Source organism: Budorcas taxicolor, chromosome 4 (assembly GCF_023091745.1).
Source record: "Budorcas taxicolor isolate Tak-1 chromosome 4, Takin1.1, whole genome shotgun sequence".
Classification (NCBI taxonomy): domain Eukaryota; kingdom Metazoa; phylum Chordata; class Mammalia; order Artiodactyla; family Bovidae; genus Budorcas; species Budorcas taxicolor.
This window is the reverse complement of record NC_068913.1, coordinates 48,673,951-48,691,946: the sequence shown is the minus strand read 5'-3', so window position 1 is coordinate 48,691,946 and position 17,996 is coordinate 48,673,951. Positions and strand designations below refer to the sequence as shown.

General features: G+C 48.0%; 1 protein-coding gene across 1 annotated transcript in view; it reads left to right on the top strand.

Moving 5' to 3' along the window:
- Positions 1-17,996, top strand: part of ATXN7L1 (ataxin 7 like 1) — a 256,540-nt gene that overhangs the window by 212,900 nt on the left and 25,644 nt on the right. Inside the window, exon 5 of the mRNA XM_052638627.1 lies at positions 15,709-15,992. Within this exon, the coding sequence (XP_052494587.1) occupies positions 15,709-15,992 (284 nt within the window). The remainder of the gene's footprint in view (positions 1-15,708; positions 15,993-17,996) is intronic.

Here is a 17,996-nt window from a genome sequence, read left to right as displayed (position 1 = left end):
CCGCCGCACTTCATTTTTGCCTTACCCATGCCTCTGTGATGTTGTAGATGAGACCTCTGTATTCCTTCTGCTCCGTGATAATTGTAGGGCCTTTTATATAGCAGCTTCTCACACTCAGCAAACACAGCACCCTTGTCAGTAAATATTTGTTGAACTGAATGAAATGGATCTGACCATTGGAAAGGATCATAAGATTTCCATTCCTGGAGACAGTTAACCCTTTATCTAGAATTGTCTAGAATGGCACTATCCAATCATGTATAATGTGTACCACACATGTAATTTGAAATTTTCTAGTATCCATGCTGAAAAAAGTGACAAGAAATAAGTGAAATTAATTTTGAACAATGTTTTATTAAACCTAATATAACCACAGTATTGTCAATGTATAATCAGTGAGAGAGTTCATTTTTTTTTCCAAAATCTTCAAAACCCTGTGTGTGTTTTACACTTAGAGCATATCTCAATTTGTACACTAAAATTTCATTGGAAATACTTGCTCCATATTTAGATTGCATTTTAATAGACAGTGATTATAAAATAGATTTGTGTACCCAAGTTGTTCCAAAATATAATTACAGCATTTTCTAATAACTGAATCAAGTACCTATTTTTAAATTGTGAATTAACGTTAAATAAAAGTTAACATCAGAACCTCAGCCACATCTTAAGCCCCTCCCCTCTAGTTCATCTTAAGTGCTCTATCAGATAGCACAGACCTGGACACCTGGGCCAGGTGACCCTGGGTGGGTCCCTCTGGTTCTTTGATTTACAGGTGTGTGAGGGTGACTCCTCCGATCTCTTTAATGTTATGCTTCCTGACAGGAGTTGCTAAATTCCCAGATGGAAGGAGCCCTCCTGCTTTCTCATATTCACCTGCTGCTCCTGGGGGTGCCGTGGGACCAGAGCCGGAGGACCCAGTTTGGTCATGCAGAGAATCCCCTGCCTGAGCTCTGTTCCCTGCTTCCATGAGCTCTGCATCGAAAGGCCAAAGTGTAAGCTGTGCCTGCAGGTGGGGGCCGTGGCATTTAGATGAGGTTAACAGCAGGTTAGGGACGCCCTTTTCCAAGTAGCTCAAATTCACTTATCTGGCCATACAACACCACTCCTAAGTTCAGGCCCACCTCCTGCCATCTCACATGAGATTAAATGGTCCATGGGCTTGTTGTTTTCTCCCTTCTGTGCCTGGAGAGGTTAAAAAGTAACTGCATTAGAAGAGAGGAGGACACGGGGCATCCCTGAGCTATCAGCTTTGTTCCCTCTGCCCACAGCACTCAGGATTTGCCCAGCACCCAGGCTCTCAGAGCCCCTCTCCTCTAGTTCACCAGTGGGGACCACTCCTGGGGAATCCAGAGGCCAGAGAATATCCTGCCTGAAGTCCACAGAGCCCATAAAGGTGGAGGAAAGTGAGTAAGGGGTTTTGTTCCCAGGTGGAAGTTAAGAGGGAATTCTGACTAGTTGGCTTTTATGCCTGTGTTCTGCCAGGGGACCAGCTTCTTGTGTCTGACTTTTCCACCTGCTGCCACTTCAGCCTCCGTGGTCCAGCTTGATGGGCCGATGGGGGAGCGCAAATTTGCAAAGCCACTGATGTGGGTGGGAGCAGGGAGGAGGTTTTCCTCCCCTGCATGGCTTGTTGCCTTCTCTTTGGGCCTTATCAACCCACTCATGTGTGCTGAATGCTAAATGTGCTCAGCTATTAAAAATGCAGGGGATGAGCCTGCTGCTCCAGAAGGAAAATGAGCCAGAGCAAAAGAAAAATCAGCAGGCTTTCGGTTTCCCTGCATGTGCCTGGCAGCGGGCGGGGGAAGGCCCCCCTCCTCAAGGAGGCAGCGCTCCTGTGGGTGCTTAGGATGGGAGGCGTGTCCTCCTGGGCAGTGAGGGCTGCGGGCTAGGAGCACTGTGGAAGCTCTGTGGAGCAGGAAGTGATAACTGAGAGGCTCTGCCAGGCGCCCTGGGAGAAAGGCGGCTGGCTTATTGCTCTTGCTTGGCATTGGTGTGAACTAGGGGCAAGACCATAGCTCAGTACTGATAGCTCCCACAGGACGTAGGGAGTCATCTCAGGATTTGGCTGAGGCTGGGGAATTCTAGAGACTCAAAGGACTGCAGGCCCTCCAGGTGACCTGACTCCCCTGACCACCCCAGATCCTACAGCCTGATTCTTGCAGTGGCCCTGCCCTGCTCAGAACTCTGCAATGGCTCTCGGGTGTTTGACCGCAGAAGTTTAACCCCTTTGGAGGTAGAAACATGGTCTGGCATTTCCCCACTTGTCTAACTGCTACTGCCAGTGTTTTAACCCCTTCGTTTCATATTCCAGGTGTTGCGATCTCACTGAAGCTCCTCAGCATGCCTCCATCTGTTAGAATGTGCTGTTTCGCCTAACAGCAGCAGCAGCCTCCTTGCCTGTCCCTTTTTGTTGTTCAGTTGCTAAGTCGTGTTGGTCTCTTTGGAACCCCATGGACTGCATGCAGCACACCAGGCTTTTCTGTCCTTTACCATGTCCCAGAGTTTGCTCAAACTCATGTCTATTAAGTCTGTGATGCCTGTCCCTACATATGCTTAAAATCCCTGCATGAGTATTGCTTCCTCCATGAAGCCTTCCCGGACTTTTTGTACAGATTGAGATGCTCCTTCTTCTAAGCTCTCATTAACACTCAGTTTGCCAATATAAGAGCTACCATCATACATGGTACTTATTTGCATCTTTAGGGACTCCTAGTGCTCCTTTTGGAGAAGCCAATGGCACCCCACTCCAGTACTCTTGCCTGGAAAATCCCATGGATGGAGGAGCCTGGTAGGTTGCAGTCCATGGGGTCGCTAAGAGTCAGACACGACTGAGCGACTTCACTTTCACTTTTCACTTTCATGCACTGGAGAAGGAAATGGCAACCCACTCCAGTGTTCTTGCCTGGAGAATCCCAGGGACGGGGGAGCCTGGTGGGCTGCCATCTCTGGGGTTGCACAGAGTCGAACACGACTGAAGCGACTTAGCAGCAGCAGCAGCAGCAGTGCTCCTTTGCCCCATGCTGCATCCCCATTTTTTAGCATGGAATCTGGCATCCAGCAGATGTTCCATAAATGAATATATGATATATGAGTGAGCGAATGAAGGAGTCTGTGAAACTAGAACTGCTCCTTTGTCTTCTTTTTCCTCACAGAGACTTTTCTGATGCTAAAGGAAACAGCAAGTATAAATAATGATCTTTTGAGTTCTTGAAGAGAAATCAGGGTGCCATGTGCCATTGTGGAATTCTTTTTCCCTGTTACTATTATTAGAGTTAGGAATGGAGAACTAGGTCCTAAGTGATAAAAAGGAAAAACCCTCTGTGTTCTGGCAAGAAGGGAAAGGTAATTTCTTTTAAGTTAGAGGCAACAATTATAGTCATACCAACAACACAACCGCTGCATGTCATGTCCCAGGATGTTATAAAGAACACCCTGATCAAAAGGGAAGTGAAGAGGTGGCATGGTGTTCCACAGAAGTCCCTCCCTGGACTCCTGCTTACAGATTCAGCCCCTCGCACAAGAGATGGGTTGGGGGGGACATTGGAGGCCAGCTTTTGCCCCTGGTGGTGCAGGTGTGGGTGTCACGCAAGAAGGAGTGAGGCAGAGGATGAGGGGCAGAAAGCAGGTGGCCTAAAGAAGTTGATGCAGGTTACTGTGATGAGCCACAGAAGAAAGAGTAGAAAGAGAAAGGGCAAGTGGGTATGAGGATGGAAGGAGGGGCAGGTTAAAAGATGCATAATATGTCCAGAGGGTATAATATCTCTGCCAGGACAGGGAGGCATCTGAAAATTAACCATCTAAGTGCTGCCTGTTCCCTCAGTTTCAGAAGAACAATGGACAGCCCCTTGGGTGTAAATTCAACTTATCTTGTCCAGTTACAGAAGTGCTCAAAATTAGGGGCTAGATGGGATTTCTCTGGCAATCCAGTGGTTAAGACTTGGTGCTTTCACTGCAGGGGATGAGGGTTCAATCCTTAGGGAACTAAGATCCTGCATGCCATGCAGTGTGGCCAAAAATAAATGAATAAATGTTAATAGGGATTAGAATCTAAGGAGGAAAATATACTCTAGGACAACTGGGGAGGGTAAAGAAATGATATGTTGCGGGGGTGGAGGGGGGAGAGGCTGAGCCAAGAAGGCTAGTAACCGTGGGCCTTCGCATCTGCAGAGAACATTGTCAGTTTTCGATGCCTTCATGGGCATTCGTGCCTTTGTGCTACTCCGTTTTGAGCCTCCAGGCTGCTCGGTGATGAGATGAGGAAACAGAAGTCCAAGGTAATGAAGAGTTGGGCCTGAGATGACGCACACAAAGCTGGACAGGGGTGGAGCTGGAGCTATGCTAAAGAGCCCTGCCCTTAGAGCACCCTGAAGTCAAGCCCCCTTGCCACCCTTCACTTTGCTGAATTAGTGTCCTGGGCCAACCTTTCTAAGCCTTAGGTTCCTCATCTATAAACTGTGGGTGAGGACGAAACGAAACATGACCTCCCGTGCGTGGGCACAGCCTACCACCCAGCGCCTAGCAGTGCTCAGTGTGTGCATGGCAAGGGTGAGTGAGGTGCTGTGTGTAAGGGATGGGGGAGGTCAGCACCCCCCCCCCCCATCTTTGTCATCTCAGTGGCTCCTCTGCCAAGAATAGAAGCAGCTGGAGGCTGGTCCTTTCCTGAAGCATTTGTACTGGTGTAGAGCTGGTCCGTGTTGTGTTGTGTTATATGATTTAACTTTCGTTGCAAAGATTGGCTCATTCATCAAACACTGATTGGGCCAAGTGCTAAATAGCATATATATATCTGGGATAACTGGAGTGATGAATACATTTGGTTCAAGTCCCTGTCCTCAGGTAGCTCATGGTCTGGCCAGGTCCCAGGGTCATAGAACTAAAACCTTGCTCTTTGATGTGATAAGTGTGGCAGAAACACCAAGGAAGGCAGAGCCAGCGCTGAGGAGAGGACCCGACAACCGGATGAAGGCAGATGGGGGCGTGTTCACCCCGAGGAGGAAGGCGGGCCCAGCAGCAGAAGGAACCGCCCACCCGCCGCAAGGCCCAGAGCCAGGCAGACGCACAGTGTTCAAGGAGCAGAGCTCCTGGAGGCTGTGGGAGAAGGTGCCAAGGGCGGGAGCCGTGTGGGGCCAGCTGCGAGGGTGGACTTGGTCCGCTGGGCAGTGGGTAGCCCTCAAAGCCCTCTAAGCAGCAGGATAGCAGGGTCGGATTTGCACTGGTGGAGACAACTTGAGCACAGGGAGCGGCTAGATGGAAGGTCTGATGATAGGATTTTGATCCAGATTCTGGCAAGCAGTGAGGACAGTGATGACATTGAAGTAACGCAGAAAGGAGATTGTTGATAGCGTAGAATTTTTTAAAAACACAAACTGTATTTAATTGGGGGCTAAGCATCTCCTGAGTTTGCTATAGATCAGTGTGAAGACTCAACTCTTGAAGGTTTAAACAAAATGTGCTTGCCGTTCTGGATGAAGGTGGTTTGGTGTGGGACTGCCTGCCCAGTGCTGGATTCCAACACGGAGAAGGAGGAATAGGAAAGACGCTTCCTGGGGAAGTGCCGCTGCGAAGGAAGCTGGGAGTAGAGGCTGGAGCGCTGACAGTAGCCAGGGATGCTATGCTCAGAACAAGCTTCCTGAAAGCAAAGGCTGGGGGCCTGGGCCCTGGTCCCTGCTCCCCTCCTTCCCTGGCAAGGGCACGGAAGATGTTCTTTGAAATTCCTGTCTCTCCAAGTCAGTGTTGGCCGCAGGGCTTGAGCCAGGCCGTGACCGTGGTGGTGTGCTGTCTGTGGAAGGCCCGGCAGGGGCAGGCTGGACGGCTTTTAGCTCCAGCAGCGGGAGCTGGTGACCTCTGGCGGCTGCAGGCGGAAGCGCGCCCACTGGCCACTCCTGAGCAAAGCCTGGCTGCTCTGGGGGCTCCATTCCGCCCTGCAGTAGTGCTCCCTCCAGAATCCGCCTGATTCCTGATCTCTTCCATCTCAGATCCTGCCCTCAAAGGCCCTTGATACCGTCCATGCCTTGCTGTGAATTTCACTAGGTACTCATTTTCATTGTGAGGCTCCTCATTCTCATACATAGCAGGAAAGGCACTGAGCAGGTATGGTTGTTTGATCTGGGCTTGTCTTAAATTTCTCTGGGACTTATCACCCGAGGCAGCACCCCTGCAGGCAGGCCGGTCTCCAGTGCACTCCGGAGACAGCCTGTCCAGCTTTGTGTACCCTACATGCCAGGACTCTGTTTTCCCTTCGTTATCTTCCTCTTTCCTCTGATTGCTGATTTTTCCCATGATCTTGGAGCATCACGACTCCCCAGGAATGTCAGCACATTAAGTGCCTGTTGATCTCTCATTGGGTCCAGAGACTACCTCCTAAGCTCCTTGCCTTGGGAACCCCTGCTTAACAGAAGTGCCAGAGACACTAACAGAGGCTGATGCTGGGACTTCTTGCTTCTAGGGAATCTGGAGCAGCCTAGAAAGGGGCACATGCAGTTTTTCCGGAGGAAGAAATTTTAGGGCCATCACAGAGATCCCCATTGCCTCACACACTTCAGGGTTGCAGAAGACAACATGTTCATATGAGAGGAGACTGGAGTTCCTCTCACTCTTGTACAATATGTATCCATGTGGGAACTTTTACCACTAGTCCAGGCTTGGGCAGTACCTAGGAGACTGGGTTGGAGAAAGTAGGTGGGATTGCAAAGCGGGACCAAGGGCTCCTGGAAAGGGATCAAGTCTGCAAAGGCGTCTTACTCAGCTCTGTCTTTTCCCTTTGCCACCGCAGGGAAATGGTCCTCCACTCTGGGTGAATATGGAGGGCTAGTTGCTCCCACTTAACTTATTTTCCTGCCTTCTCCTCCTCCTCATCCAATCCCTGTCTCCATTGTGGGACCAGAAGACTCAAAGAGGACAAAAAGTTCTGACAGTGACAATGACTTGCACACAGACATCTACCCCAGAAGCATCAGGGTTCGTGGGGGTGGTGTCTCTCCTTCTTGTTTTAGCTACAGTTTATTGAGGGTCAACTATGTGCCCAGGGACTAAGCTAAGCACTTTATATATATTATCTCAGTTAATCACTTCAGATATCTATCATGATCTTCATTTTACTGATAAGGAAACTGAGGCCTGAGTTGAGTTCAGTTCAGTTCAGTTCAGTCGCTCAGTTGTGTCCGAATCTGCGACCCCATGAATCGCAGCACGCCAGGCCTCCCTGTCCAACACCAACTCCTGGAGTTCACTCAGACTCACGTCCGTCGAGTCAGTGATGCCATCCAGCCATCTCGTCCTCTGTTGTCCCCTTCTCCTCCTGCCCCCAATCCCTCCCAGCATCAAAGTCTTTTCCAATGAGTCAGCTCTTCGCATGAGGTGGCCAAAGTACTGGAGTTTCAGCTTTAGCATCATTCCTTCCAGAGAAATCCCAGGGCTGATCTCCTTCAGAATGGACTGGTTGGATCTCCTTGCAGTCCAAGGGACCCTCAAGAGTCTTCTCCAACACCACAGTTCAAAAGCATCAATTCTTTGGCGCTCAGCCTTCTTCACAGTCCAACTCTCACATCCATACATGACTACTGGAAAAACCATAGCCTTGACTGGACGGACCTTTGTCGGCAAAGTAATGTCTCTGCTTTTGAATATGCTATCTAGGTTGGTCATAACTTTCCTTCCAAGGAGTAAGCGTCTTTTAATTTCATGGCTGCAATCACCATCTGCAGTGATTTTGGAGCCCCCCAAAATAAAATCTGACACTGTTTCCATTGTTTCCCCATCTATTTCCCATGGAGTGATTGGACCGGATGCCATGATCTTCGTTTTCTGAATGTTGAGCTTTAAGCCAACTTTTTCACTCTCCTCTTTGACTTTCATCAAGAGGCTTTTTAGTTCCTCTTCACTTTCTGCCATAAGGGTGGTGTCATCTGCATATCTGATAGTGAAGTCACTCAGTAGTGTCCGACTCTTTGCAACCCCGTGGACTGTAGCCTACCAGGCTTCTCTGTCCATGGGATTCTCCAGGCAAGAATACTGGAGTGGGTTACCATTTGCTTCCCCAGGGGATCTTCCCGACCCAGGGATCGAAGCCGAATCTCCCGCATTGGAGGCAGACGCTTTAACCTCTGAGCCACCAGGGAAGCATTTCTCCCAGCAATCTTGATTCCAGCTTGTGTTTCTTCCAGTACAGCGTTTCTCATGATGTACTCTGCATATAAGTTAAATAAGCAGGGTGACAATATACAGCCTTGACGTACTCCTTTTCCTATTTGGAACCAGTCTGTTGTTCCATGTCCAGTTCTAACTGCTGCTTCCTGACCTGCATACAGATTTCGCAAGAGGCAGGGCAGGTGGTCTGGTATTCCCATCTCTTTCAGAATTTTCCACAGTTTATTGTGATCCACACAGTCAAAGGCTTTGGCATAGTCAATAAAGCAGAAATAGATGTTTTTCTGGAACTCTCTTGCTTTTTCCATGATCCAGCGGATGTTGGTAATTTGGTCTCTGGTTCCTCTGCCTTTTCTAAAACCAGCTTGAACATCTGGAAGTTCACGGTTCACATATTGCTGAAGCCTGGCTTGGAGAATTTTGAGCATTACTTTACTAGCATGTGAGATGAGTGCAATTGTGAGGTAGTTTGAGCAATCTTTGGCATTGCCTTTCTTTGGGACTGGAATGAAAACTGACCTTTTCCAGTCCTGTGGCCACTGCTGAGTTTTCCAAATTTGCTGACATATTGAGTGCAGCACTTTCACAGCATCATCTTTCAGGATTTGAAATAGCTCCACTGGAATTCCATCACCTTCACTAGCTTTGTTCGTAGTGATGCTTTCTAAGGCCCACTTGACTTCACATTCCAGGATGTCTGGCTCTAGATGAGTGATCACACCGTCGTGATTATCCGGGTCGTGAAGATCTTTTTTGTACAGTTCTTCTGTGTATTCTTGCCACCTCTTCTTAATATCTTCTGCTTCTGTTAGGTCCAGACCATTTCTGTCCTTTATCGAGCCCATCTTTGCATGAAATGTTCCCTTGGTATCTCTAATTTTCTTGAAGAGATCTCTAGTCTTTCCCATTCTGTTGTTTTCCTCTATTTCTTTGCATTGATCGCTGAAGAAGGCTTTCTTATCTCTTCTTGCTATTCTTTGGAACTCTGCATTCAGATGCTTGAGTAGTGAGGTTTTGAGATGAACCAGGCAGGGCAGCTTCATATACCTGACTGGGCATTGCCCTCGAGGATGTCCCAATGAGATGGCAAGGAGGCACAAAAGCCAGCTTTCCAGGCCGCTACCCTTCTTCTAATGCCCACAGAATTCAGATGGCTTTCCCACCAGAATTCATCTAGCAATAGAAAAAGCAGGATTCATATCTAGGTTTGTCTGATTTCAAAGCCTGTGTTCCTAACCATTATTCTAAACTCTCTTGCAACACCCTCCGCGTTCTGTGACTTGATTAGAATGGTGATAAGGCACAGATGCCCAGTTCAGCCCTACTTGTCCTCCCTGATTTGATCTCACTTGCCTCTGGCCACATTTACAATTTGTCAAAGTCAGCTTGTTCATTTCTCCCCACCTCCTAAGGGAAAATCCCACATCATTCTTCCCAACGACTAATCTGCTCTGCCCTCAACTGATGGACAAGGTGTCGGCCCATCACCCAAGTCACTGAGGAAGACGTTTTAATCTTCTTGGCCAGCAGTGGGTGCCTCTGAGTTCCACTAGGTTCTGTTCTGCCCCAGCACAAAATCTTACTAAACAATCTTTTTTCACCTCGGCTGCTAGGGTCCCTCATCCCCAACAGCTGTGTGGTCTGACCACATTTTTCCAGCTTACGGAGGGTGTGTTATGTGCGAGGGCCTCCAAAACTGCAGAGGCCAGGAGAAATTATGCCTGGTGCTTCCTCTCTGCCCACCAGGCCTTGACACTCAGCCACCAAATAATATTAAATTAATCTGGTAGATGTCCTTATATCCTGTGCTCTGTAGTTGACTACCCTGTTTTCTTTTTTGCTTAAGGTATTTACAAATTGGCTTTCTGAAAGTTTTCCCAGTCTTTTTCTAGATTGAAAAAAAATACTATGTATTCATGCACCAGGGTTTATTTAGCTCCTCCTGTGTCTGTTATACCACGGCAAGACTTTATAGCTCTATTATGTAGGCTGATTCTTAGTGATTGCCTGACTTTCAGACTTCAGAAATGTCCCACCTATTTCTTCAATTTAAAAAATCTAAATATGACATCATGTCCTGATAGCAACCCCCAAAATGCATCCAAGAGAACCAAATAGAATTCCTTCTCTGCAGACCTTTTTTTTTTTTTTTTTTTTTTTTTCTGCAGACCTTTTGAAATAGGGTTAGTTCCTGGTGGCTCAGACGGTAAAGCATCTGCCTGCAATGTGGGAGACCCGGGTTCGATTCCTGGGTCGGGAAGATCCCCTGGAGAAGGAAATGGCAATCCACTCCAGCACTCTTGCCTGGAAAATCCCATGGACGGAGGAGCCTGATAGGCTACAGTCCATGGGGTCGCAAAGAGTCGGACATGACTAAGCGATTTCACTTCACTTCCTCTTGACTGGGGATGACTTACCTACCGTCCCTGCTTGGAAGACAAGAGGCTGGGTGAGATGACCCTTTCAAGGATTGGCCAGTAAATCAGAGATCCTCAGAATTCTACCAGGCCAGAAGCACAGGTTCATGGGTCTTTGTTGAAGGACTTGGTGAGAAGAAATAGACAGCTGAGAGCTCTCATCAGACATGTAACCCACAGCACAAATACCCTATGTCCTCAGGCTCCTGCCTGTCAAATCCATCTTTCCCCTGTGCTGCTAAGTGGAGCAGGGCTGGCAATGATTTCTGCAGGCCTAAAGATTTTCTAAACCATTCTTACAAGGCTTATCTGTTGATGATGAAAGGATAAATCATGATTACCAAGAAAGCAGAGCTGGCAGGAGAGCAGCTGGCCCTGTGATATGCTGGTGGCCCTTGAAATGGCATGAGAAGATTCTCCACCTCTGCTCTTTTGCAGACATCGCTGGGCAGGGAGAGGAATCTACTCAGGGCCAGGAGAACCATTTTTCTTAAAGTCAGAGGACCCTCCTTGGTCCAGAAAGGTAAATTAGACAGGCCACGTACCCAGGAAGAAGACACAGGCAGCTGAATCAGCATGGGTAGAGCCAGCAAGGAAGGTAAGGGAGGACTGTTCATGACTATGGGATCCCTTCTAGGGAGCTGAGACAGAGATGCCAAGATAACAAGGAGATAAGCGCTCCCAGTAGTAGTAGACACAGCAGGGGGACCAGCTGCAGCCCTGAGCTCCCTGAAAGAGTTCATCCCTAGCGAACAAAACAGGCATTATGAAAGCAGCAGGGAAAGAACGGGGACTTGTCCTTCCCTTTCAAACATTGCTCCTCAAAGAAAGGACATAGTGAACTGATAAATGTACCTGATTGTGAGACCTGGGGAAGTGTGTAAGTGCACACCTTAAGACTGAAAGGGAAGGAACTTGAGGGGCTTTGGTTAACCTTAGGGAGAGCCAAGCAAACAGACTGATAAGTTGCTTAGTCAGTCATCTGGGTATTGCCACCCCTCCACCCCACCCAACTCCTAGCACGAAGGTGTTGGAGAGCCTATGATTTGACACAGAAAAGGGAAGAGATGCCCAAACTGTGACAGCAGGGATCAGAATCTTTTGACTTCTTTCCAGGTGAAAAAAAAGTGAACCTGTTATTCAGGGTCTGTTGCCTAGGGCTGGAACACTGTGTTTATTGCCTGGGAGAGGTGATGGCAAAGGAGTGAGGGGAGTGAGGAAAAGGGGACAGTGAGAGAAAGGAGAAGATAGTCCTGAGATGACAGTGCCCAGGCAGTTGCCCTCCTCACACATGCAGGGGTCTGTATGTATATGAAACAGGACCTGGGGCTCTCTATAGAGTCTTATGTTAGCCAGGACTGAGAAAAGATGGAAACTTTGGAGCTGGTTTTCAAAATTGTGAGCCACCACCTTGCAATCATTTCCCTCTTTGTTCATCCATTTGGGATCTGGGGGCTGTTGCCAATAGGACTGAAGAAAGGAGACTGAATGGCTGGACTGATGGCTGGCATTTATGCTGGGATGAGACTGGTAAGGTTAACTAGGAAGGATCTGCACTTCTGTCTCTCTTTTTGCTCTCTCATTTCCTCGGAGGATGTATTCGACCCTTCCCATCATCACTGAGCTGACTGCCTCCCAGACTTCTCGTAATTCCCAGCAGAAGTACCATCTCAGCTCAGACAAGAAGCAGGTTGCCTTGAAGGGAAAGCTCAGAGCCTTTGGGGAAAGAAGGGATGATACAGAGAAAAGGATCAGGGATGGTCCTCAGGCTCTCCTCTCTGTCTATAGCCCTTCTCCATTAGCTAGCGGACAACCTTGGTGTTCCTATCCCATCAACTCAATCTGCCTTCTCTTTCTGCTGCCAACTTACATGACTTCAGGGGTATTTACTTAGTGGCTCTGTTCCTTACTGACTCATCTGGTCTTTAGAGCTCTTTGAAACATTCTTGATCAGATTTTCTTCACTAACATCTCCCCATTCCAATCCCAGAGGACCGCATATCAGCCTTACCTTCTTTTTACTGATGGGTGTTAGTTTCACATCCTGTCTCTGGGCACTGGGGTTGAAGTCCAGCTGGAGTTCTGGAAATGCTGGCAGTAGAGGGTATGAGTGGACCACGCTCACATAGTGGCTGCTGATGCTGCTGCTGCTGCTAAGTTGCTTCAGTCGTGTCAGACTCTGTGCGACCCCATAGACGGCAGCCCACCGGGCTCTGCCGTCCCTGTGATTCTCCAGGCAAGAACACTGGAGTGGGTTGCCATTTCCTTCTCCAATGCATGAAAGTGAAAAGTGAAAGTGAAGTCACTCAATTGTATCTGACTCTTCGCGACCCCATGGACTGCAGCCCACCAGGCTCCTCCGTCCATGGGATTTTCCAGGCAAGAGTACTGGAGTGGGGTGCCATTGCCTTCTCCATCACGTAGTAGAGAAAATCTCAAATTAGGAGATCAGTCACACACATTTGCCGGCCTGGCATTGTTCCAGTGGCTTGACCTGGTGCACGTGTGCTCACGTGGCTGCCTTATGGGGCTCACTGGAGCTAGACGGTGACTTCAGGGAAGAAACGCAGACTGTGCTATGAGCATCTGAGGACCACTTGACTCCTTTTTTATGTTTATTTCGGTTGGTACAGTTGCTCCGGATCATCCTATCCTGATATCATCTCTTTCTGTTAAGCTCATGAGTACTCAGCATGTCACTTTGACCCATCCCGAGACAAGAGTGGATCTGAAACGTGAAGGTCTTCGTTTCCTTTCCTGAGCTCCCTTGGCTTCACAGGGAAGTATATGAGAGGAGGCTACTCACGTGCTAGAGAATCTTCTCACCTGGCTACACGTCCATGTGTACATGTCAACACTTGAAGCTTCCCTTTGTTTCTAAAGAAGTAGAAGTCAACAGGTTAGAACAAGGGTGACAAATGAATCAACAAGAGCTTTTTAAGCAGGTTCTTATATTTTTTTAAAATCAGGGTATTGGAGAATAAGCTACATGAGTTTTATAATTTGTGGGATTTTTTTCCCCCAGTTTGTGCATTTAAAATTTTTTAAACTTTGGTGAAACACACATAACAAAATTTCCCATCTTAACCATGTTTAATGTATAGTTCAGGGGTGTTAAGTGTAAAAAGGCTTGCAGAACTGCCACTTAGTACCCACTAAACAACAGCTCCCCTGCAACTACCATCCTACTTTCAGTCTCCATGAACCTGAGCTCTAGGCGCCTTGTACAGTTGGAATCATGGAGTTAGTAATCTTTTTGACTTGCTTATTTCATTTAGCATAATGTCATCAACCTTCATCCACGTGTCAGAATTTCCTTCCTTTCTAAGGCCGAATAGCATTCCACTCTATGTATCTACCACATTTTGTTTATCCATTCATCCATCAGTGGACATTAAGGTTGCTTCCACCTTTTGGCCATTATGAATAATGCTGCTTAGAACATGGTGTACAAATTCCTCTTCACCACCTTGCTTTCTGTAATTTGTACCTTTGAAGGAACGAGCCTGGAAGAATTTAGTATCCCATAGCACTGCGTATTTTACCATTTAGAAGAAGTCAGGTGCAACCCTAATTTCACCAGGCAATCTCTTTTGCAGCTTCTTAGTGTGTTGACTTTTCAAGGGCTTCTTGTGCTGTTCTTCAGCCATAGGATGAGTGCTTTGAGAATTGCCATTAACTAGAAAGTGGTGGCAGTGTAGCTTTATCTCAGTGATTGAGACACTGATCAAAGACAGAACTGTCAGTAACTTGGTATCTTACTTAAAACTGCTGTTGCAGTTTCCCCTTACGTGGGGCTTGAGGTCCCACCCCATGCTTCCCCAGGCCAAGAAACCACGTGGTCTTGGGGTGAAGTCTGAGGTTTGGGGGCAGTGTGCTCCACCACTGAGTGCCTTCTCACTGGCAAAGGCCTATAAATAACATCCGGGATCCTGTTTCAAAGTCAGAAAAGGGGCAAGGGCTAGCAACAACAACAAGGGCTGAGGGGGTTGCTGAAATAATTTCATGAACAAATTGATCAAAGAAATGATCTGTGAATGCATCTTGGAGAAGGGAGAACCAGCCAGCCGTGAGGACAGATAAAACTCCTCCCCTGCAAAATCGGCATGTCTTTCATGCCCTTCATTGTCTGCAGGCATGTCTGAGCCCTAGTTTAGCCCATTTGGCATTCAGAGAGCTAAGTCATCTACACTCTCAGCTCAGAGATGACTTGAGGGTGCTGAAGTGTTTGCATTCCACCCTCCTGCAAGGAGGAAAGGGAATCTAGTTCAAGAACCAAAGCAAAGCTTACTCATCTAGTCTCATCCTTTCAGACCCGGAGATGGAGTCCTCCACCGCCCCCTAGACACAGGGTCTTCCAGCGTGAAATGCACAGAAATCAAATGCATATCCATTACAGGAGAAATGGCAGGGAAGCAGGGCTAGAGTGACAGATTCTAAAGAGCAAACATATACCTTTGTGCTCTGTCTTCTTAAAATTCATCCTCTCACCTGCCAGCCTTGAGAATTGCCTATTTACATAACTAGCTGCCTAAAATGGAATATTAGATAATGTTCCATGGCAGCCCATCCCTGGGACATGAGTGATCCAGGAGTCCTCTGACAGCACGGAGCATGGCCCGCTGGCCCACAGCCCTGCCTCCATGTACCGTGAGCCTGTCAGCACTCCGAGCTGAGCAGATGTCAGGCCCAGTCGCCCGGGTGGGAGACTAGCCGAGCAGCGGGGGAGGGGGCGTGATTCAGCACACGGCTCCATGGCACACTGACTTCAGGGACAGACTGTACTGCTTCCTGAGCTTCACAGCAGGCACCCTGTTCTGCCCAAGGTGCTGTCTTGGAGACTGCTGACAAAGGGGACTGAGGAATGGGGGAGCGACAGGATCTATGGGGACAACTGATCCAGGAGGTAATCAGTCAGCACTGATGCCATCCCTGGCACCATGCCAACTTCACATCGCCATCGGTCTTTTCTGAGGCATGCATCTCTCTCCCATCAAAACTGGAATCCTGCTGCTCGCTTATAGGAGGAGTATAAATAAGTGATAAGGAAGTGTCCTGATAACGATAAGCAAGGATATCTTCTCAGCAGACCAGATGTATCAAAGAAGGCAATTGTGTGTGTGTTTGTTCATTTATTTTTCAGTGTTCCGGTTCCCGTAGTCAGTTTAGAGAAAATTCCTAACCTAGTGAAGGCAGATGGTGCCAATGTCAAAATGAACTCTACAGCCACTCCTGCGGTCCCCTCCTGCTCCACCTCATCCTCTGCTGTCTCCACCCCACCTGTCATTAAGCCGGTCTTGATGTCCAAGTCAGTGCCACCTTCCCCAGAGAAGATCTTAAATGGCAAAGGAATTTTGTCTACCACCATAGACAAGAAACACCAAAACGGCACCAAAAACAACAACAAGCCTTACAGGAGACTTTCAGGTACGTGTCTGTGTTCTTTGAGTCTGGCTCATGATCAGACTATAGCTGAGTTGCGTCCAGGACTAGGGAGTGATGTGATCTTATAATTGAGCAGGTCTGTTTCATTTTAAGGGGAACACAGAGTTTACCTACAAACAGGAACTCCCATCTCAAAATGCATGGGAGAACTGATTCTCTTAATCCCGGGCTAGATTGATGATGGCTGGGCTGAGTTAGCTCAGCACTTAGTAGGAGTTATCCTGGTTTTCCCAAGGCAGGGAGCTCTGCACCCCCACAGCACTCTGTGGATTCGGAGGGCTTTGTCCTTGCTCTGACAGGATAAATCACCCCTAGATTCTGAAAAGTCTCAGGGCTGCAGACTTGGACAGCCCACTGTGATATCTCCCGGTAGCTCAGGGCAGGCTTGGGGCAGTCACATTGTTGCTGTCTGCCCATCTCCATCCTTTGGTCTCACTGGTTTCCAGGTTCATTCTGTGGTCTGGGGCTACAGATCCCTTTCCCACATAAGCAGACTGGAATTCCCACTTGGGAACACTTAGACTGGCATAGCAGATGGATGCTGAGGGGTCTCTCTGCAATCTACTTGGTTGTCAGAGTAGGCACTCTGGAGGTACCCAGAAAGGTGCACATGGCCAGTCCTTAAGTCAGTGGTTGGCCCTTGGGTCCCCCAAGTGGATGGTATTTGCTTTGGGTTTGTTGTGAAAGGAAATCTGGCAGTTTTACTTTCTCCAAAAGATCAAGAAAAGCTATAAATTTTATAACTTCTTCACACACCCTGGCCATTTATTAGATGTTAACCAGAAAAAATATAGTTGACCCTTGAACAACGCAGGGATTAGGGGTGCCAGCCCTCCATGCAGTTGAAAATCCCCACATGATTTCTCGTAGGTCTTCTGTGCATGTGGTTCCTCTGTATTCACAGGTTCAACCAACCTCCAGTCGTGTGGTACTGCAGTATATACTACTGAAAAATATCCATGCACAGTCCAAACCCAAGTTATTCAAGGGTCCACCATACAGAGAAAACTGCCCTGTGAGAGAGAAGCTGTGTCCCCTGGCATGAACATAATTCCTAAGTGCCCCCAAGAATTGTGGGTCATTTTTATTTTTTACTTTGTATTTATCCGTATTTCAGGTTTTCTTTTATGTCTATAACTTCGAAAAAGTTTGGGTCTGAAAAGTACCTTGCGCCCAAAGCATTCTAATGACACAGTTATATTACCCTGAAAATCTCTCCATGCCCTGTTCACCCACTGTCCCACAAGAAAGGCAGAGCCTGGCACTGTCTTTGGGGGTGGGGGCCTCTCTGTGTGGACAGAGCCCCTTCCACCCAGCTCTCTTCCTGCAGAGAAAGGTCACTGTCACTCTGCAGAGGAGGTAACATCCCTGAACGAGCTGCTGGATCTGTCTGGGCGCAGTGAGGCTGGGCTCCCTCGTCCTGGCAGAAGCATGACTGTGGCTTTCAGCCAGCACCTTAATCTGAAGTTGTTTGGAGATTTTTTGTGTGTGTTTGTTGGTTTTGCATTTTTTGGTGGTTTTGTCTCATTGGGTCTTTTGCTTATTTCTCTCTCGCTTTCACATTTGGCAGCCAGCTCCTGCCCCCAGCCAAACAACCTGTTCAGTACCAGGCCAACACGAGTGCTGGTGTGGATCTGGGCACAGGGCTGACTCCACCAGGCCCAAGGGAAGGACCTCGCACCAGGCGGCCTGGGGCCTGGCGCCCAGACCCTCCTCGGTGGGCAGAGAGGGCTCATAAGAAGCAAACATCTCCAGGCCTAACAGTTTTCTCTTCTTAAAAAATGAAGCTTAAGAAAAGAAGACAAAAGCAAAAGAAAGGGGCAGGATGCCTTTTGATAGCCAAGCAGGAAATCTGTCTTGGATATGAGAATGGTTTTATTGTAAACATCATCATCACCACTGTTGCAACCATCCTACAGCTCCCAAACCTTCTTTTAAAAATAGAATGCATTCATTTTTTATGGTCAGATTTTACTCCAGCGAGTT